The following is a 21,840-nucleotide window of genomic DNA, read 5'->3' on the forward strand; positions in this document are numbered from 1 at the left end:
TTCAAGAGCAGCCTTTTTCCATCTAAGTAACATTGCGAAAATCTGAAACTTTAGACTACTGCAATGCTCAACTCTCCGGCTACCCGGATAGCACTAAATAAACCAGCTAGTGCTAAATACGGCTGCTAGAATATTGACTAGACGTCCTGCTGCGTTTTTATGACGCAATTTAACCGCGACTCTTATTTCTACTAAAATGAATTGTAAACGACAGCGAGACGATAGCGACAATACAGAGAAAAGAAAGAAGAGAAAGAAACGTGAAGAGATAGCAGCACTTTCTCCGCTACTCGAGGACGAAGATGTGAAGAGGGGAGTGAAGGAAGCATGGTCGCAGCGAGCGCAGTACTCTCATGGTCAGCTACTTGCTAGCTATCTTAGCTACATGTGTACACCAAGCACATGCTTTGGCTAGTCTTGTTTCTCTCTCGTTACATAGATGGTTATTTTATTGATAAGCTATTAGTCTCCCTACATATCAATATTGTCAGTCAAGTGCAAAGCTTTAGTCACAACTTTGCTTTCATGACCACTGATCTGAAAACACTAGAAGATGTGGGTCAAACTATCTACCTCCACAATTATCACTTTTCATGAAGTTTAACGTTTTTATTAGTCGTATCTACGGAATACGCATGGTATACATCATCCAACGAAATGCTTACTTGCAGGTTCCTTCTCGACAATGCAACAACAATAAGGAAACAACATGAAGTAAATGGCTCCGTAGAATAGAAAAACATGTTTTAGCATAAGTATAATTAATGAAGGCACAATTTATAGCCAATATGTACACTTGTATGGGGGGGGGTCTGGTAGCAGCAGTTGTGATGTGTGTGTAGCATTCGGAAATTATTCAGACCCCTTGACTTTTTCCACATTTTGTTACAGCCTTATTCTAAAATGGATGAAATAGTTATTTCCCCCTTATCAATCTACACACAATACCCCATAATGACGAAGGAAAAATTATAAAAATACAAAAATTAAATATTACATTTACATAAGTATTCAGACCTTTGGCAGCGATTACAGCCTCAAGTCTTCTTGGGTATGACACTACAAGCTTGGCACACCTGTATTTGGGGAGTTTCTCCCATTCTTCTCTGCAGATTCTCTCAAGCTCTGTCAGGTTGGATGGAGACTGTCGCTACACAGCTATTTTCAGGTCGCTCCATAGATGTTAGATCGGGTTCAAGTCCGGACTCTGCCTAGGCCACTCAAGGACATTGAGACTTGTCCCGAAGCCACTGCTGCGTTGTCTTGCCTGTGTGCTTTGGGCCGTTGTCCTGTTGGAAGGTGAACCTTCGTCCCAGTCTGAGGTCCTGAGCGCTCTGGAGCAGGTTTTCATCAAGGATCTCTCTGTACTTTGCTCCGTTCATGTTTCCCTCGATCCTGACTTGTCTCCCAGTCCCTGCTGCAGAAAAACATCCCCACAGCATGATGCTGCCACCATCATGCTTCATCGTAGGGATGGTGCCAGGTTTCCTCCAGACGTGACGCTTGGCATTCTGTGTTGAGCTGCGCTGTAGAAGGTAGTGGGTTCGAACCCGGGACCACCCATACACAAAAAAAATGTATGCACGCATGACTGTAAGTCGCTTTGGATAAAAGCGTCTGCTAAATGGCATATTATATTATTATTATATTATTATGCCAAATAGTTCAATCATGGTTTCATCAAACCATGGTCTGAGAGTCCTTTAGTTGCCTTTTGGCAAACTCCAAGTGTGCTGTCATGTGCCTTTTACTGAGGAGTGGCTTCCATCTGGCCACTCTACCATAAAGTAGTGATTGGTGGAGTGCTGCAGAGACGGTTGGCCATCTGGAAGGTTCTCTCATCTCCACAGAGGAACTCTGGAGCTTTGTCAGAGTGACCATCGGGTTCTTGCTCCCTGACCAAGGCCCTTCTCCCCCGATTGCTCAGTTTGGCCGGGCGGCCAGCTCTAAGAAGAGTCTAGGTGGTTCCAAACTGCTTCTATTTAAGAATGATGGAGGCCACTGTTTTCTTGGGGACCTTCAATGCTGCTGAATTTTTTTTGGTACCCATCCTCAGATCTGTGCCTTGACACAATCCTGTCTCGGAGCTCTATGGACAATTCCTTCGACCTCATGGCTTGGTTTTTGCTCTGACCTTATATAGACAGGTGTGTGCCTTTCCAAATCATGTCCAATCAATTGAATTTACCACAGGTGGACTCCAATGAAGTTGTAGAAACATCTCAAGGATTCACATTGAGGGTATGTGTCACTACTGTTACTCCTATCTATGACTGTAAGTCGCTTTGGATAAAAGCATCTGCTAAATGGCATATTATTATAATATTATGATCAATGGAAACAGGATGCACCTGAGCTCAATTTCAAGTTTCATAGCAAAGGGTCTGAATACTTATGTAAATAAGGCATTTCTGTTTTTTATTTGTAATACATTTGTAAACATTTCTAAAAACCTGTTTTTGCTTTGTCATTATGAGGTATTGTGTGTAGATTGAAGAGGACTGTAACGTAACATAATGTGGAAAAAGTCAAGGGGTCTGAAAACTTTCCGAATGCACTGTATATGTGTGTGGGTGTGTGCATGAGTGAGCGCATGTGTGCTAAGATGCGGAGAATCAGAACAGGTGGTCAGTCCAGTTCAAGTGTTCAGCAGTCAGATGGCTTGTAGATAGAAACTGTCACTGAGCCTGTTGGTATCTGACCTCAAGCTCCGTTACCGTCTCCTCGTGGCTGGGGTGTGTAGGGTCCTTTATGATGCTGCGTGCCTTCCTCAGACACCATTTCGAATAGATGTCCTGGATGGGTGGGAGCACGGTCCCAGTGATGTACTGGGCCATCTTCACCACCTGCTGGAGGGCCTTGCGTTTGTAGATGGAGCAATTCTCATACTAGGCTGTGATGCAACTGGTCAGGACGCTCTTGATGGTGCAGCGGTAGTATTTGAAGAGGACCTGGGGCAGCATGCCGGGTATCTTCAGCTGCCTTAGAAAGTAGAGACGCTGTTGCGCCCTCTTGACAAGAGTGGTGGTGTTATTGGTCCATGACAAGTCCTCGGTGATGTGGACGCCAAGGAACTTAAAACTTGTGACTCTCTTTCTGCTGCAGTCCTGTTGATGTGGATCGGGGCGTGTTCCCTCCTCTGCTTCCTGAAGTCAACAATCAACTCCTTTGTTTTGCTGACATTGAGGGAGAGGTTGTTGTCATGAAACCACAATGCCAATTCTCGTACCTCCTCCCTGTAGGCTGACTCGTCATTGTTTGTTATCAGGCCTACAACCGTGGTGTCGTCAGCAAACTTAATGATGTAGTTGGTGTCGCGCAAAGCCACGCAGTCGTGGATGAACAGGGAGTACAGCAGAGGACTGAGGGCACACCCCTGGGGGGCCCCTGTGTTACAAGTCAGTGTGGAAGAAGTGTTGCCAATCGTCACAGCCTGTGGTCTGCCCGTCAGGAAGTCCAGGATCCAGTTGCAGAGGGTGGTGTCCAGACCCAGGGCTCTGAGGTTGGTGTCGAGCTTGGAGGGAACAACAGTGTTGAATGCTGAACTGTAATCAACGAACAGCATTCTCACATACAGTGGGGAAAAAAAGTATTTAGTCAGCCACCAATTGTGCAAGTTCTCCCACTTAAAAAGATGAGAGAGGCATGTAATTTTCATCATAGGTACACGTCAACTATGACAGACAAATTGAGAAAAGAAAATCCAGAAAATCACATTGTAGGATTTTTAATGAATTTATTTGCAAATTATGGTGGAAAATAAGCAAGATTTCTGGCTCTCACAGACCTGTAACTTCTTCTTTAAGAGGCTCCTCTGTCCTCCACTCGTTACCTGTATTAATGGCACCTGTTTGAACTTGTTATCAGTATAAAAGACACCTGTCCACAACCTCAAACAGTCACACTCCAAACTCCATTATGGCCAAGACCAAAGAGCTGTCAAAGGACACCAGAAACAAAATTGTAGACCTGCACCAGGCTGGGAAGACTGAATCTGCAATAGGTAAGCAGCTTGGTTTGAAGAAATCAGCTGTGGGAGCAATTATTAGGAAATGGAAGACATACAAGACCACTGATAATCTCCCTCGATCTGGTGCTCCACGCAAGATCTCACCCCGTGGGGTCAAAATGATCACAAGAACGGTGAGCAAAAATCCCAGTACCACACGGGGGGACCTAGTGAATGACCTGCAGAGAGCTGGGACCAAAGTAACAAAGCCTACCATCAGTAACACACTACGCCGCCAGGGACTCAAATCCTGCAGTGCTAGACGTGTCCCCCTGCTTAAGCCAGTACATGTCCAGGCCCGTCTGAAGTTTGCTAGAGTGCATCCAGAAGAGGATTGGGAGAATGTCATATGGTCAGATGAAACCAAAATATAACTTTTTGGTAAAAACTCAACTCGTCGTGTTTGGAGGACAAAGAATGCTGAGTTGCATCCAAAGAACACCATACCTACTGTGAAGCATGGGAGTGAAAACATCATACTTTGGGGCTGTTTTTCTGCAAAGGGACCAGGACGACTGATCCGTGTAAAGGAAAGAATGAATGGGGCCATGTATCGTGAGATTTTGAGTGAAAACCTCCTTCCATCAGCAAGGACATTGAAGATGAAACGTGGCTGGGTCTTTCAGCATGACAATGATCCCAAACACACCACCCGGGCAACGAAGGAGTGGCTTCGTAAGAAGCATTTCAAGGTCCTGGAGTCTCCAGATCTCAACCCCATAGAAAATCTTTGGAGGGAGTTGAAAGTCCATGTTGCCCAGCGACAGCCCCAAAACATCACTGCTCTAGAGGAGATCTGCATGGAGGAATGGGCCAAAATACCAGCAACAGTGTGTGAAAACCTTGTGAAGACTTACAGAAAACGTTTGACCTGTGTCATTGCCAACAAAGGGTATATAACAAAGTATTGAGAAACTTTTGTTATTGACCAAATACTTATTTTCCACCATAATTTGCAAATAAATTCATTAAAAATCCTACAATGTGATTTTCTGGATTTTTTTTTCCTCATTTTGTCTGTCATAGTTGACGTGTACCTATGATGACAATTACAGGCCTCTCTCATCTTTTTAAGTGGGAGAACTTGCACAATTGGTGGCTGACTAAATACTTTTTTCCCCCACTGTAGGTGTTCCTCTTGTCCAGATGTGTTACAGCCATGTGCATAGCGATGGAAATGGATCTGGATCTGTTGTAGTGGTAGGCAAATTGGAGTGGGTCCAGTGTGCCTGTCATGCTGGCCTTGATATGGGCCATGACCAGCTTCTCGAAGCACTTCATGATGACCGTGGTGAGTGCGAAGGGGCGATAGTCATTTGGGCATGTCACCTTGTTTTTCTTGGCCACTGGGACGATGGTGGTCTCCTTAAAAGACGTGTGTACTACAGCTTGGGACAGTGACAGGTTGAAGTTGTCCGAGAAGATGCCCGCCAGCTGGTCAGCACACATTCTGAGGACGCGGCCAGGTATGCCATCTGGGCCGGCGGCTTTGTGAGTATTAACTTTTTTGAGAGTTTTCCTCAAGTCAGCCTCGGAGAGCGAAAGCACCTGGTCGTCCAGAGCAGCGAGAGTCTTCCTGGTTGGCTCGGTATTGTCTGCCTCGAAGAAAGCATATCATGTGTTAAGGTCGTCTGGGAAGGAGGCTTCGTGGGCACCGCACAGCTGGATTTGCCTTTGTAGTCTGTGATAGTCAGTAGTCCTTGCCACATGCGACGCGAGTCTGAGTTGTCGAACATCAATTCAAGTTTGAGTCTGTATTGTCTTTTTGCATCCCTAATCGATTTGCGGAGCTCGTAGCTGCTTGACTTGTACGCATTTCGCACCACTGAGTCATCGGGGGTTCGTTCTGCTGACATTGAATGCTTCAGTACGGGCTCTCAGCATTATTATTCTCTCAACCGGCTCACATGAGGACCGCCACAGGAATGGAAGACCCAGAGTTACCTCAGAGGATAAGTCCATTAGAGTTACCAGCCTCAGAAATTGCAGCCCAAATATATGCTTCACAGAGTTCAAGTCACAGACACATCTCAACATCAACTGTTCAGAGGGGACTGTGTGAGTCAGGCCTTCATGGTCGAATTGCTGCAAAGAAACCACTACTAAAGGACACCAATAAGAAGAAGAGACCTGCTTGGGCCAAGAAACACGAGCAATGGACATTAGACCGGTGGAAATGTGTCCTTTGGTCTGGAGTCCAAATTTGAGATTTTTGGTTCCAACCGCCGTGGCTTTGTGAGATGTAGGTGAATGGATGATCTCTGCATGTGTAGTTCTCACCGTAAAGCATGGAGGAGGAGGTGTTATGGTGTGGGGGTGCTTTGCTGGTGACACTGTCTGAGATTTATTTAGAATTCAAAGCACACTTAACCAGCATAGCTACCACAGCATTCTCCAGTGATATGCCATCCCATCTGGTTTGGGCTTAGTGGGACTATCATTTGTTTTTCAACAGGACAATGACCCAACACACCTCCAGGCTGTGTAACGGCTATTTTACCAAGAATGAGAGTGATGGAGTGCTGCATCAAATGACCTGGCCTCCATAATCCCCCGACCTCAACCCAATTGAGATGGTTTGGGATGAGTCGGACGGCATAGTGAAGGAAAAGCAGCCAACAAGTGCTCAGCATATGTGGGAACTCCTTCAAGACTGTTGGAAAAGCATTCCAGGTGAAGCTGGTTGAGAGAATGCCAAGAGTGTGCAAAGCTGTCATCAAGGCAAAGGGTGGCTATTTGAAGAATCTCAAATATCAAATATATGTTGATTTGTTTAACACTTTTTTGGTTACTACATGATTCCATATGTATTATTTCATAGTTTTGATGTCTTTACTATTATTCTACAATGTAGAAAATAGTAAAAATAAAGAAAAACCCTGGAATGAGTAGGTGTGTCCAAACTTTTGACTGGTACTGTATATCAAATCAAATTTTATTTGTCACATGCACCGAATACAACATGTGTAGACCTTACCGTGAAATGCTTACTTACAAGCCCTTACCAACAATGCAGTTCAAGAAATAGTTAAGAAAATATTTACTAAATAAACTAAAGTAAAAAAAATAAAAAAAATAAAAAAAAGTTACACAACTAAAGTTAAAAATCAAATGTAAAGTAAAATTAAAAATTAAAAGTAATATATATGGCACCCAAAGGGAAGTCACAAAAGGGTGTCAAAAAAAAGTATGTTTTTGGAGTATTGAGAAGATTTACCAGCTTCCTATGTGCTGTTAGAACTGGTTATAACCTCAAACGAAAATGAGCCAGAGGCAACAACTAGCTCTATAGTTAATGTTACATTTGTACACATAATTAGTGTTAAAACATTGTTTATATTGCTAGACCACTCGTTGAGTGTTCCTCTGGTGTTCCTCTTAAGGGGGCCTGGAGCTGGACTGCCACCCTTTCCCTCACTGCATCATCAGGAACTTCATCCAGAGTGACAGCTTTACAGAGAACCTACAGAGGGAGCTTCTAGACCTCAACTTCCATGAGAAGTCCAACGACCTGTACAAATTTAATCAGGTGAAAAAGGAAAACAGATAGGAATACAGTTTGGAAACGGGTTACTTCTTGTTCATAATGTTTCTTTACTCTGCCTCTTGGAGTTATGACATTGGGAGTTATGACACTCATTGACAATTTATCTTACAGTCAGATGACCTGAAAAAGAGAAAAGAGCCTCACATCACAGGCTTGAGGTAATTTGTATGTGTGTGTGAGAGTGATTTAGGGAGGTAGAGAGAACATGTTTGCTTTGTGTGTGTGTGTAGCAGATGGGGATTTGTGAAACTCATTCCTCAGCCTGAAGTGTCTCCACTTGCGCGTGCCTCCACAAGTGTCTCCATTTGCACGACTGGGTAAGACGCTTCAGGGGGGCGGTCACGTGTTTGCGAGGCAGAGGTCCTGAGTTCGAGCCTCGTTATGCGCTGAATCAGGGGAAAGCGGTACTCACTAAGCAAGCAGCGTGATGTCCTTTACATGTGCATGCTCTCAGTTTGGCTGTTTTTGAGCTTTGTGTGTGTTTTCAGGGCAGCACTATTTGGGCGGTTTCGATCCTGGCTGGGGGAAGTGTTGGGGGTAGAACTGGAGCCCACAGTGGACATTTCCTGTGCCAAGTACCAATACACTGGTGAGCCACATGTTTTTACCTCTACTCTTCAAAAAAGAAATGAGCAAGCCTTAATATTAGCATGTTCCTCCTCCATCTCTAATAAAGCTATAGAAGAAAAGAGCAGAAGCACTTAGCTATCCCCCAAGATATCCTGTTCTGCCCACTGCATATTTAGTCTATATGGACATGCATATTTCTGGAATTAATGATGAAATATGCATGATCTGTCTGTTACAAATCACTCTCTTTATCTATTGTGGTCCTCTGTAGCTCAGCTGGTAGAGCACGGCGCTTGTAACGCCAAGGTAGTGGGTTCGATCCCCGGGACCACCCATACACAAAAAAAAAAATGTATGCACGCATGACTGTAAGTCGCTTTGGATAAAAGCGTCTGCTAAATGGCATATTATATATTATATTATCTATGCCCTCTCTATCTCTCTGTCGGTAGATGTTCTGTTGTGTCATGATGATGAGTTGGAGGGGAGGCGTGTTGCCTTCATCCTCTACCTTGTCCCTCCATGGGAGTGCAGCGACGGAGGAACCCTGGATCTCTTCAGCACAGATGGTAAGTATTGGTGTGTGGCTGTGTGTGTGTTGGCGTGAGTGAAATAATTAGTGTTTTAACTTATAATCTAATTTGTGCATAGGTCACTTCCAGCCCCATAGTGTGGTGAAGTCTCTGGTGCCCAGCTGGAACACTCTGGTTCTCTTCGAGGTTTCACCCGTCTCCTTCCACCAGGTAGTTCTTCCTATACCACCAGGTAACAACCACACGCTTCTCACCTGTCCAGGTAGCAGTAGTGCAATCTACGGATGGCTGTCTCTCTGTGTGTTTGTCCAGGTTGCAGAGGTGTTGTCAGAGGATAAGTGTCGTCTCTCTCTGAGTGGCTGGTTTCACGGGCCGTCTTTGGAGCGACCACATCGTCACATCGAGCCCCCCTTCCCAAGGAGCCCCCACCTTCCCAGAGATGTGTGTGTTTGTTCTGAAAGAGTGAACTCACAGCCGTAGAGCAAGGATGTAGTCACATGAAATAAATAAATGTGCGTGTGTGTGTGCATTTTACCTGAGTGTGTATTTTGTGTCTGTTCACAGGAGACACTGCTGCTAGAGTGGCTGAATCCACTGTATCTGGACGTTGACTACCAGTCACAGGTTCAGCAAGAGTTCGAGGACAGCTCTGAGATCCAGCTCAAGAATTTCCTCAAAGTAACCCATTACTCTACCTCTTCATTTCTCCATCTCTCTCCTGCTGCCTCTCTCCTGGTTGACAGTGTCTCTCTCTACAGGAGGAGAAGTTTAAGGAGGTGAGTGAAGCACTGCGATCGACTGAGGTCCAGTGGACCAAGCGAGGTCCTCCCAACAGGAGGTGAGCCTGTCCAGTCATTTGTTTGTGTGAGTGAGAGAGATATCCCTAAGGTGTTATGATGCGTGTAAATGTATATGATGTGTGTAAATATTTTTGTGTGTATGTGCATTGTGCAGATGTTATGAAGTGGCTTCGTTAGAGTCCTTCCCCCAGTGTGTGAATGCATGCTGGGAGCTGCTGTGCTCGGAGGCGTTCTTCCTGCTTCTGTCCAACTTCACTGGCCTGAGACTGCACTACCTCAGCCCCAGTGACGAAGACGAGGAGGAAGAGAAGGACCAAGAAGATGAGGAAGAGAGAGAAGCCACAGGGTCATCTGGGGACACACCATCAGCTAATAAGAATAACAAAGGTGTGTTGCTTGTTTGTGTCTGTATGTGTTTTTTTGTGTGTGTGGGTTTGTGTATGTGTGTTGACCCCTGTGTGTATCCTCAGATCTGTGTGTTTGTGAGCCTTGACCTTTCTGTACCTCCTCAGGACTGAATATGCCTTTGTAAATATGTGTTGACCCCTCTGTGTGTATCCTCAAGAGCCGAGCACGCCGGTGTGTGTTGGAGAGCTGCGGCGCTGGGCTCACGGGGGCTACACACTACTGCACGATGGAGACGCATCAAGAGCGGAGTACGCCCTTGACCTACTGCTGCCCCTGAGCTGTCCTGGTCAGTCACACAAGCTTAATCAGACACTCATGCTTAAGCACACACACAGACACACAATGTAGGTTAGAATCATAGTTTTAGGAACTATTTGCAAAGTTGTAAGTGCAAATGTTTTCATACACAATATCAACTCCAAAGTGTGATAACTGTCTTTTTATTTCTCAGACTGGCAGACTGAGTTTGGGGGCTTCACCTCTTACGTTGCTAATGAAGAGGATGAGGAGGTGAGTGATGTCACTGTTCAAATGGCAACTGATGAACTAGATTCCTATGATTGTCATGGTTGTCATTTCTCATCGGTGTCCTCCTGTCCGCAGCTCCTGACGGTGTATCCAGAGGAGAACTCCCTGGCTCTTGTATACAGGGACAAAGAGACTCTCAAATTTGTCAAACATATCAATCACAGAAGCTCCACCCTACCTATTGGTGATCCTTGTAGGAGAGCAGTTTATGACTTCTCCTTTGTGTATTATGAATGAGTTGTTGTGTGGGTGTTGAGGTGTGTGTGTTTGTAATATAACATCACTGTGATGGGTGGTTGGTCTACTCTAAAGCTCCATGATGTCATGTGTTCTTCATTAAAGAGAACAGGCAGGGATACCCTGTTACCATGGTTACCTGGTTTTAGTCGGTAGCCACAGAGTAACGCAGATAAAAAATTGTCTACAGTGACAGCATTTGGTAGCATTTTGTGTTCATTATCGTGTGTCATTATTGTGGCCCTGTATGGCTGAGTTGGTAGAGCATGGCGTTAGCAACGCCAGGGTTGTGGGTTTGTTTCCCGGGGCTACCCAGACATAAATGAATGCACGCATGACTGTAAAACGCGTTGGATAAAAGCATCTGCGAAATGGAATATAATATTATTATTATATATTGCTAGCTTATTTGTATGTGTCTGTAGTATGTATTCAAACTATCTTACAGTATTCATGCTGTCACTGTAAAAATGAATCTGTCTGCAAGGAAAGTAAACTACAGACCAATGATTGAACACCGTCCACTCCCATGTTAAATTCTTCACTTGGATACCAAACTGAATAACAAATTAGTAATAACAGCTAGATGTTTGGCAGATATCTGATTTCACTAATCTTTTTTATTTATTTTTTATTGGCCCGTCCCCTCTTCTTACAGCTTTTGTTGTTGTTACATTTATATATGACTCATATTTTACATACATGGCACTTTTTTTACACAGTAGTTACATAGCAAAATATAGTTATTTGATATACATTGCATAGTACTTAAACACATCGGTATACATTATATAGTTTTCAGTCACCTTAGTGAAAATATTGAAATAATGGTCGCAATCTGACTGTTAAATTTCGACAAAGGATGGAGCTACAGATTGTTATACCAGATAATGTGAGTTAACCAGAGTTTTTTGGTATCCATTAGTGGGAGATACAGGTTAGGTACTGTTTGGTGTAGCACAGATCATTTTTGACCAACCTTAACTTTGCGACACTATCTTTGTTCTCGATTCGGACAAACGTATCTTCTAAAATGTCTGTGTCCAATTGCAAGTGGTACGAAAATGCTCCATTATAAATACATGTTTTGCTCCATTAAGTAATCTAACGATGTGTAAGCCGCAATCTTATCTATTTCAAATCTTCTCCCATCGATCGAGATAGGTGTGTCATCATGACAACTAGGAAACAGGGAAATTTTTGACGAATTAGCAAATTGGAAATGTATGAGTTTCCTAGTTCCAACTAGCATGTGAAAGCGGCATAATCTCTCGTGGACAGATGAAATGGCGAGAAACTGTCAAGGTTCACAGAATGTTGTTATTACTAGCAGCAGTAGTTCCTGGTTTTGGGTTTTCATCATTGATTACTTGGACGAATCAAGATTGGGCGAAGGCGGTGCTTAAACTGGTGCTGTTATTTTCAAGCCCGTGTGCGGATGATAAACGATTTCCACTAGATTCCACAGCCACAAAGTCAAAATTGGCTATATCTGTAGCTAGGATCAACAGTGAAATATAGAGAATGTGTTTGTGATTATTACAATTTTGCAGCTGTGATCAAGGAGGATACTTGAGGATGAACAGTAGTCTAACCCGTTTAATGTGTGTGGGTGTTTGACAATAACACAGCACCACAGCTATATTTCAGCACTAGGGTTTATTCATCGATCCTGATATTTTAGCTTTGCACACTGTGAAGCACTGGCATATCAGATTCTGAGAGAGGAAGAGGAGAGGGCTAAAGTCTGTCTTTTGAGTTCACCTGTCGGAATTTTTCTGGAAGTGGCTCTCTGATTAATAGTGAGGCCATTTCCTGTCAAACCTAGATAAGACCTACAGTTTACTGTCAGACCTTATGTGGGCCTTGCTCACTTCATTTTTTGTTATTGCTCCTTTCTATTCTGTTATAGCCTCCATCTGGCCTGTTTTTGTCCCCAAGCAGTTGCCATAGTTTCAGTCTGTAACAGAGGTTTTCATTTGAAAGAGAACATTTATTTCCTTGTTAAATGTATCCTACCTTCTCTGAAATAATCACTTGTCTGACAATGAATGTGCATGTAAGGCACCCCCCTTAAATTCAAAATGGCGCAGTGATTACTTTGAGGAAGGATTATACATGTCAACAGCATTTAAACCGGGCAAATTAATAACATCACCCATGGACCTGGTTCCAAAAACCCCAAATAACAGTACATATATCTATATAGGCCTAAATAAAATAACCTCTTTCTTATTTTGTATTTTCCTTCTCACTCGATTCCTTTTGCCGTTAGTGATGATATCATTTCAACATTGTAATTAGCTACACAGTTGCAAGCAAATGGCTTCAGCAGTAAAGCATCAGTTCGACAAATATTTCCATCCAATCAACCAACGAAAACAGTAAACGACTTCCTTCCCGTAGAGATACGTGATTCTAACCAATAGGGAAGCGGCATGTTCTTTCTCACCAATCACAGTGCCTCGAGGTTTCCCTATAGCCAATCGCCTGTCAGGAAATTATTACTGTATCTGTACTTGTTCCTCTGGTCAGGACGCGTTGCCGTCCTTACAAAGTTTTTTTCTTGTAAGGTAAGTTAACAATACAATTATGATTTTACTTTAAACCCAAAATGAAATTACAGCCTATACAAAAGTTAATGCCACAAATGACAGTAAACAAATACATAACAGTACAAGTCAATCATGAAAGAAAATGTTCTCAAGTTGCTATGATTCCTTTCTATTGTTGATTAGGCTACTGTTTTGTAACAACTTTAATGTATGATGATTAAAACTTCACCAGTAGACTTTTGTATTATTGAAGTTCAATAGGCGGTGTTTGGTGGAGCTTAATCTACTATAAAGTAGGCCTACTTTTCTAGTTTCCTAAAAGTCTGAACCGCACTGTGTCCAACGTGGTCTCAGAGCATTTCGTATTATTCTGTACGTAAATGCGAGAAGTGCCAACCATTTAGAATGACATGTTACATTTCGTATGGTATGTATTAATTTGTGGAGGCCATCATCAATTTTGTATGATATGTTACTAATGACTATTAATATGATATGTTACGAATTGCAATTTGTAGGATATGTTACGAATTGCAATTCATACAATATGGTCTGAATTTCCAAAATGTATGATATGCTACAAATTTCAATTTGTTGTGACTAAAGTTAGCTAGGTGGCTAATGCTAACATTAGCTAGCATAGGGGTTAGGGTTAGGGGTTAAGGTTGGGAGGTAGGTTAAAGGGTTAGGGAAGAGTTAGGTTAGGGGAAGGTTTCGCTAAAACAGTTATGGTTAGGGGAAGTTACTAATTAGCTAAAATGCTAAAGTTGTCAGTGAGATTCGAACACACTCGCATTATACGCCCACCCATCCACCCCGACCAACCACCCTCCTTTAGTTTTTGCCTTAAGTAACCTATCTTATGTAACCATACCAAATGTAAATTATAAGAAGCTGTCTGTGCTCTTTTAATGTCTTTACTACTGAATAGTGTTGGTTCCAGGTGCGTAGGAGTCAAAATAAGAATACTGAAAGAGATGGAGAATCACACACTGTCGAACAAATTAATAAATCCTAAACTGAGGCTTGAATGCTAAATATAGATGTTTATTAGAACATTATGATGCCCAAAAAATCTAACAAAACACCAAAGTTTCGGCCTTAGGCCATTCTCAGTGTAAATATACCTTTCATTTATTTGGGCACCATGATGTTCTAACATCTTTATTTTGCATTCAAGCCTCAGTTTTGGTTTATTAATTTTTTCGACAGTGTGCGGGTCTCTATCTCTTTCACAATACCAAACGTAACATATCAGAACATTTTGAGAGCTCCTGAGTGGCGCAGTGGTCTAAGGCACTGCATCGCAGTGCTAACTGTGCCACTAGAGATCCTGGTTCGAATCCAGGCTCTGTCGCAGCCGGCCGCGACCGGGAGACTCATGGGCGGCGCACAATTGGCCCAGCGTCGTCCAGGGTAGGGGAGGGAATGGCCGGCAGGGATGTAGCTCAGTTGATAGAGCATGGCGTTTGCAACGCCAGGGTTGTGGGTTCGATTCCCATGGGGGGCCAGTATAAAGAAAAAAAAAAAAAAAAGGTATTCACTGGCTGTGAGTCGCTCTGGATAAGAGCGTCTGCTAAATGACTAAAATGTAAATGTAAATATCATACTAATTTGAGTGATACGGATTTACATTTACTATGTTACGTCTAGTCTATGAGACCAGTCTGCTGTGTCATACTCTTGTCTCATAGCAATAGAGAATGTAATTAAATTCCTATCATCATGTACATGTGACTCACGGGACTCGCGTTTTCACAGAACTGCATATCCCATAGTGCTACCTGTCTTGTAGGCCCAGTAGTCTAACCCAATGATGTATATAAACCCGAGATTGCTGATGCAATGTATTGGCCAATTAGAGGTGTGTTATGTGTTTATTATACCGTAAATGCTTCAAAATTCACAAAAAGGGACGTTAGCTGATGAATAAAAAATTATCTCATAGAACAAAACATATAAGATCTCCTAAGTCTGTGTTTACCACAGGCCTTATTTTCGGCGTTTATTGAAAAACCCTACAAAAACTCCATTCATTTTCCCGTAAGCTTTGCCCAACTAACCATTAATATTGCTCTCTATAGACTGTACAATATAAATATTCACTACAAAAAAAGAAACCAACCAATTCAACTTGTTTGGCAGTCTGTACCTTGTAGACTGATTCTCGTTTTCATCCAAATCAAAGGAATGGCATTCACTGAATTGACCCAATGTCCAGGCAATCCTTTGGTTGACATACAGTGGGGGAAAAAAGTATTTAGTCAGCCACCAATTGTCCAAGTTCTCCCACTTAAAAAGATGAGAGAGGCCTGTAATTTTCATCATAGGTACACGTCAACTATGACAGACAAATTGAGGAAAAAAAATCCAGAAAATCACATTGTAGGATTTTTAATGAATTTATTTGCAAATTATGGTGGAAAATAAGTATTTGGTCACCTACAAACAAGCAAGATTTCTGGCTCTCACAGACCTGTAACTTCTTCTTTAAGAGGCTCCTCTGTCCTCCACTCGTTACCTGTATTAATGGCACCTGTTTGAACTTGTTATCAGTATAAAAGACACCTGTCCACAACCTCAAACAGTCACACTCCAAACTCCACTATGGCCAAGACCAAAGAGCTGTCAAAGGACACCAGAAAAAAATTGTAGACCTGCACCAGGCTGGGAAGACTGAATCTGCAATAGGTAAGCAGCTTGGTTTGAAGAAATCAACTGTGGGAGCAATTATTAGGAAATGGAAGACATACAAGACCACTGATAATCTCCCCTCGATCTGGGGCTCCACGCAAGATCTCACCCCGTGGGGTCAAAATGATCACAAGAACGGTGAGCAAAAATCCCAGAACCACACGGGGGACCTAGTGAATGACCTGCAGAGAGCTGGGACCAAAGTAACAAAGCCTACCATCAGTAACACACTACGCCACCAGGGACCCAAATCCTGCAGTGCCAGACGTGTCCCCCCTGCTTAAGCCAGTACATGTCCAGGCCCATCTGAAGTTTGCTAGAGTGCATTTGGATGATCCAGAAGAGGATTGGGAGAATGTCATATGGTCAGATGAAACTTTTTGGTAAAAACTCAACTCGTCGTGTTTGGAGGACAAAGAATGCTGAGTTGCATCCAAAGAACACCATACCTACTGTGAAGCATGGGGGTGGAAACATCATGCTTTGGGGCTGTTTTTCTGCAAAGGGATCAGGACGACTGATCCGTGTAAAGGAAAGAATGAATGGGGCCATGTATCGTGAGATTTTGAGTGAAAACCTCCTTCCATCAGCAAGGGCATTGAAGATTAAATGTGGCTGGGTCTTTCAGCATGACAAGGATCCCAAACACACCGCCCGGGCAACGAAGGAGTGGCTTCGTAAGAAGCATTTCAAGGTCCTGGAGTGGCCTAGCCAGTCTCCAGATCTCAACCCCATAGAAAATCTTTGGAGGGAGTTGAAAGTCCGTGTTGCCCAGCGACAGCCCCAAAACATCACTGCTCTAGAGGAGATCTGCATGGAGGAATGGGCCAAAATACCAGCAACAGTGTGTGAAAACCCTGTGAAGACTTACAGAAAACGTTTGACCTGTGTCATTGCCAACAAAGGGTATATAACAAAGTATTGAGAAACTTTTGTTATTGACCAAATACTTATTTTCCACCATAATTTGCAAATAAATTCATTAAAAATCCTACAATGTGATTTTCTGGAATTTGTTTCTCAATATGTCTGTCATAGTTGACGTGTACCTATGATGAAAATTATAGGCCTCTCTCGTCTTTTTAAGTGGGAGAACTTGCACAATTGGTGGCTGACTAAATACTTTTTTTCCCCACTGTATGGCAGGATAATTTTAGTATTTGACGCTGCAGTGGTGGATGTAAAATGTTGTATTATTAAACTCTTGATGATGACATAATCCTCATACACTCTATGGCAGGGTTCTTCAATTCCGGTCCTGGAGGGCCAAAACACCTCTGTTTTTCACCCTCTCCTTCAAATCAGGGGCTAATTCAGACCTGGGACACCAGGTGAGTGCAATTAACTACCAGGTAGAAATAAAAAACAGAAGTGTTTCGGCCCTCCAGGACCGGAATTGAAGAATCCTGCTCTATGGTATGCTAGGCTTTAAATAATGTATGACACTACCGGTGTATGAATGTAATGATGGCTTATGATTACATGTAGGCCAGGGGTCCCCAATTACATTCAGCCATGGGCCGATTTTTCCTTGAGCGGATGGTCGGGGGGCCGGAACATAGTTATAAATAATTTGTACACTGCAAATTGACAGTATGAATCCCAAACATATATAGTATTTGACAAAAAACAGAATAATTTCAAACCTTGATTACATTGGGAAACGATCACATACAGTGCCTTCAGAAAGTATTCACACCCCTTGACTTATTCCACATTTTGTTGTGTTACAGCATTCATTAAAAATTGATTCATTTGGATTTTGTGTCACTGGCCAACACAGTGTACCCCATAATGTCAAAGTGGAATTATGTTTTTAGAATTGTTTACAAATTAATAAAAAATGAAAAGCTGAAATGTCTTGAGTAAATAAGTATTCAACCCCTTTGTTATGGCAAACCTTAATACGTTTAGGAATAAAAATATGCTTAACAAGTCACATAATAAGTTGCATGTGCAATAATAATTCAACATGATTTTTGAATGACTACCTCATCTCTGTACCCCACACATACAGTGCCTTCGGAAAGTATTCAGACTCCTTTACTTTTTCCACATTTTGTTACGTTACAGCCTTATTATAAAATGGATAAAATATTATTTTTCCAGCAATTTACACACAATACCTCATAATGACAAAGTGAAAACAGAAATACCTTATTTACATACGTTTCAAACCCTTTGTTATGAGACTGGAAATTGGGCTCAGGTGCATCCTGTTTCCATTGATAATCCTTGAGATGTTTCTACAACTTCATTGGAGTCCACCTGTGGTAAATTCAATTGATTGGACATGATTTAGAAAGGCACACATCTGAGTATATAAGGTCCCAAAAACCAAGCCATGAGGTCGAAGGAATTGTCCGTAGAGCTCCGAGACAGGATTGTGTCGAGGCACAGATCTGAGGAAGGGTACCAAAAAATGTCTGCAGCATTGAAGGCCCTCAAGAACACAGTGGCCTCCATTCTTAAATGGAAGAAGTTTGGAACCACCAAGATTCTTCCTAGAGCTGGCCACCCGTCCAAACTGAGCAATTGGGGGAGAAGGGCCTTGGTCAGGGAGGTGACCAAGAACCCGATTGTCTCTCTGACAGAGCTCCAGAGTTCCTCTGTGGAGATGGGAGAACCTTCCAGAAGGACAACCATCTCTGCAGCACTACACCAATCAGACCTTTATGGTAGAGTGGCCAGACGGGAGCCACTCCTCAGTAAAAGGCACATGACAGCCCGCTTGGAGTTTGCCAAAAGGCACCTAAAGACTCTCAGACCATAAGAAACAAGATATTTCACAGTGGGTATGAGGTGCCTCTCCTTGTATGCATCTCTGTTTCGATGCCAAACATGCCGATGCTGTATCTGACCAAAACATTCAATTCTGGTCTCATCTGACCAGAGCACCTTCTTCCAGTCATAATTTAAATGACGTTTGGCAAACTGCAAGTGCTTGCGTCTGTGTCTTGGGGTCAGAAAGGGCTTTCTTCTGGCAACCCTTCCAAAGAGCCTGTGGTTGTGGAGGTGGCGTCTGATGGTGCTTTGTGAAACCTGGTGACCCCAAGACGCCACCAAGGCCTGCAATTCTTTCACAGTGATTCATGGGAATTTTGTTGCTTCTCTCACCATCCTCCTCCCTATCTTGGGGGGCAAAATGCATTTGCCTCCTCTACCCGTTCCTCTACAGGTTTTCAACTGTTCCATAACTTTTTAATTTTTTAATAATTTAATGAGAAAACTAAAAGGTGTGCAACATGAAAATATTGTCTCATTTACGTTGTGTAATTTATTTACTGTCCCTAACTAGCCCCGGAGATAGGCTATCCAAAGTCAAAGTCAGGTCGCGCACCAGCTGGCTGAAGCTAATTGGCAATATAATTTGGCTACCTCTTCCCACCTGTGAACACGCACATGAGACACCCACATCAAACCACACCCCAAAACCAACTCACGTTTCAATTCAGTCATGGCCGCTAGCATTTCTTAATGAACCAAATCTAAAACGAGGCCAAATCAGGAAGTGCAGTCGCCCTTCAAAACTAACTAATGACATGCTGCACCTCTACCTTGCTACCTTTCAGATGAGCCAAGGAGGAGGACAGATGAGAACAGCAGGCCAGTGGAGCAATTAGAACAGCAGCAGCCAGGGGCAAATGGTAGGGAAGAGGATGATTTAGGTAACCCAGACACAGGCCCAAAACAAGTTAAGCTACCCCAGTATCCCCTTGACCATTTTGGATTGCAAAACTAAAGAAACACACCAAACAAGACACAGAGACAGCAACAGAAAAGTAGATGGTGCAGAGAGAATCAATCATGTACACTCTTACTGACAGTTGTGGCTGCTTTGTGTGATGTATTGTTGTCTCTACCTTCTTGCCCTTTGTGCTGTTGTCTGTGTCCAATAATGTTTGTACCATGTTTTGTGCAGCTACCATGTTGTGCTGCTGCCATGTTGTGTTGCTACCATGTTGTTGTCATGTTGTGTTGCTGCCATGATGTGTTGTTGTCTTAGGTCTCTCTTTATGTAGTGTTGTGGTGTTTCTCTTATCGTGATGTGTTTTGTCCTATATTTTTATTTCATTTGTAATTTTTAATCCCAGCCCCCGTCCCCGCAGGAGACCTTTTGCCTTTTGGTAGGCTGTCATTGTAAATAAGAATTTGTTCTTAACTGACTTGCCTAGTTAAATAAAGGTTTAAAAATATATATACAAGACACAGAGACAGCAACAGAAAAGTCAATGATGGAGAGAGACACCAGACAAGACACAGAGACAGCAACAGAAGAATAGGATATAATGAAGAGAGACACTAGAAGAACAGAACAGGCCATAACAGAAGAGGATAGACAAAGGAGACGGTAACAGACAAGACATAGACAGCAACAGACAAGACACAGACAGCAACAGACAAGACACAGACAGCAACAGACAAGACACAGACAGCAACAGACAAGACACAGACAGCAACAGACAAGACACAGAGAAAGTGACAGAAGAGGGCAGGTGGATTGAGCACACAGTAGACTGCATCTCTTCAAGCTGCTCTATAGATTCTAATTCGTTTTATTTATTTGCACAAATTATAAGAAGTGAAATACAGACAGTGAAAAATAAAACATGGCTTACAAATGATTTGCAGGTGAGGTGAAAAATCCTATGAAATTACTATTAAAACAATTGTTTACTTTTACACTTTTTACAACCATGACAGGATGAGAGAGGAGAGTAGACAAGAGACAGCAACATAGAATACTAAGAGACAGCAACATATAATACTAAGAGACAGCAACAGACGACACAGAGAAAGTGATGGAGAGAGTTAGACGAGGGGTGAGCACACAGTAGCCGACTAGGTGAAAAATCTGCCGATGTGCCCTTGAGCAAGGCACTTAACCCTAATTGCTCCTGTAAGTCGCTCTGGATAAGAGCGTCTGCTAAATGACTAAAATGTAAAATGTAAATGTAGACTATCACTTAAAGCTTCCCTATGGATTCTAATTACTGTACTGTGTGTGTGTGTGTGTGTGTGTGTGTGAGTGTAATAATATAATATGCCATTTAGCAGACGCTTTTATCCAAAGCGACTTACAGTCATGTGTGCATACATTTTTACGTATGGGTGGTCCCGGGGATCGAACCCACTACCCTGGCGTTACAAGCGCCATGCTCTACCAATTGGGCTACAAGAGAGAGAGAGAGGGTGTTTGGGTACTGTGGGACTTTAATCAGTTTTGTCTCAGTGGTTTTTGGCAATACACTGTAGATGTGTGTGTTCCAGAGTAGAGAGACCCACAGTATCTACTGTAATAGAGTACTGGCGGTGTCTGCTGTGGCAGGTGGGAAGGTGCGAGTTACCTGAAAAATATATATTCTCTCAATGTTCTAATCTCTCAATATTAATCTCAAAGTGCACCAAATTAATGCATTTATCTGTTGAAATTCCTTACATTTTTGCTAGGGGAGAATGGCCCTGGACCCCCCTACTGGCTTTGGGCTAAGCCCCTAATGTCTTCAAATCTTAGAAACGCCCCTGGGTACTAAAGGGACATTAAATAGTGAATTAATGTAATGACATATAGGGAAGGTAAGATAGGGTATGGTAAGGATAGTGGAGTGAGATAATATAAAGTGAGGGGTTGTATTGGGTTGCATTGTATTGTGACTGCATCTGGATCCTGACTCTTTTTAATACCAGGATGGATTTGATTGATGTGTATTAGCCTTTGAACTCAGACTGTTGATCGTCTGAGTAATATATCTGTTATATCTCTGCAGGAAGGAAGAGGCTTGAAGAGAACACATAGAAGACGCTTGTGACAGCTGAGGTCAGATGACGGGAATGACCAAACAATGGACATAATGGATGAAACGGTACTGTATGTTTATTTGAGAGGACACGGGAGGAGAGGCAGGAGAGAGGAGGTGTGATATGTATGAGAGGGAAAGAGGAAACGTGGCAGGGACAG

General features: G+C 42.8%; 1 protein-coding gene across 4 annotated transcripts; it reads left to right on the top strand.

The window, feature by feature from the left end:
- The first annotated feature begins 134 nt into the window (after positions 1-134).
- ogfod1 (2-oxoglutarate and iron-dependent oxygenase domain containing 1) lies at positions 135-21,743 on the top strand. Of its 4 annotated transcripts, XM_045207935.1 has the most exons (15): positions 135-356; positions 7,393-7,538; positions 7,668-7,714; positions 8,045-8,145; positions 8,579-8,695; positions 8,778-8,869; positions 8,972-9,100; positions 9,224-9,337; positions 9,418-9,497; positions 9,614-9,846; positions 10,025-10,153; positions 10,319-10,377; positions 10,471-13,205; positions 19,454-19,528; positions 21,650-21,743. In XM_045207935.1, the coding sequence occupies exons 1-13, from the start codon at positions 197-199 to the stop codon at positions 10,630-10,632; spliced, it is 1,569 nt and encodes a 522-aa protein (XP_045063870.1). In that variant the 5' UTR covers positions 135-196; the 3' UTR covers positions 10,633-13,205; positions 19,454-19,528; positions 21,650-21,743. The 4 variants fall into 4 exon arrangements, with proteins under 4 accessions (XP_045063870.1, XP_045063869.1, XP_041715639.1 ...); XM_045207934.1 differs by lacking the exon at positions 19,454-19,528; XM_041859705.2 differs by lacking the exon at positions 19,454-19,528 and having other exon boundaries at positions 10,471-13,200.
- The last annotated feature ends 97 nt before the right edge of the window (positions 21,744-21,840 follow it).

Source organism: Coregonus clupeaformis, chromosome 26, assembly GCF_020615455.1.
Source record: "Coregonus clupeaformis isolate EN_2021a chromosome 26, ASM2061545v1, whole genome shotgun sequence".
NCBI classification, from domain to species: Eukaryota; Metazoa; Chordata; class Actinopteri; order Salmoniformes; family Salmonidae; genus Coregonus; species Coregonus clupeaformis.

Bases quoted from the DNA above. Each gene is read 5' to 3' on its own strand.
- ogfod1 (XM_045207935.1), top strand. From the start codon at position 197: ATGAATTGTAAACGACAGCGAGACGATAGCGACAATACAGAGAAAAGA. The intron at 9,847-10,024 runs GTGTGTTGCTTG...TGTATCCTCAAG, and splicing joins AGCTAATAAGAATAACAAAG to AGCCGAGCACGCCGGTGTGT. The intron at 10,378-10,470 runs GTGAGTGATGTC...TCCTGTCCGCAG, and splicing joins CTAATGAAGAGGATGAGGAG to CTCCTGACGGTGTATCCAGA.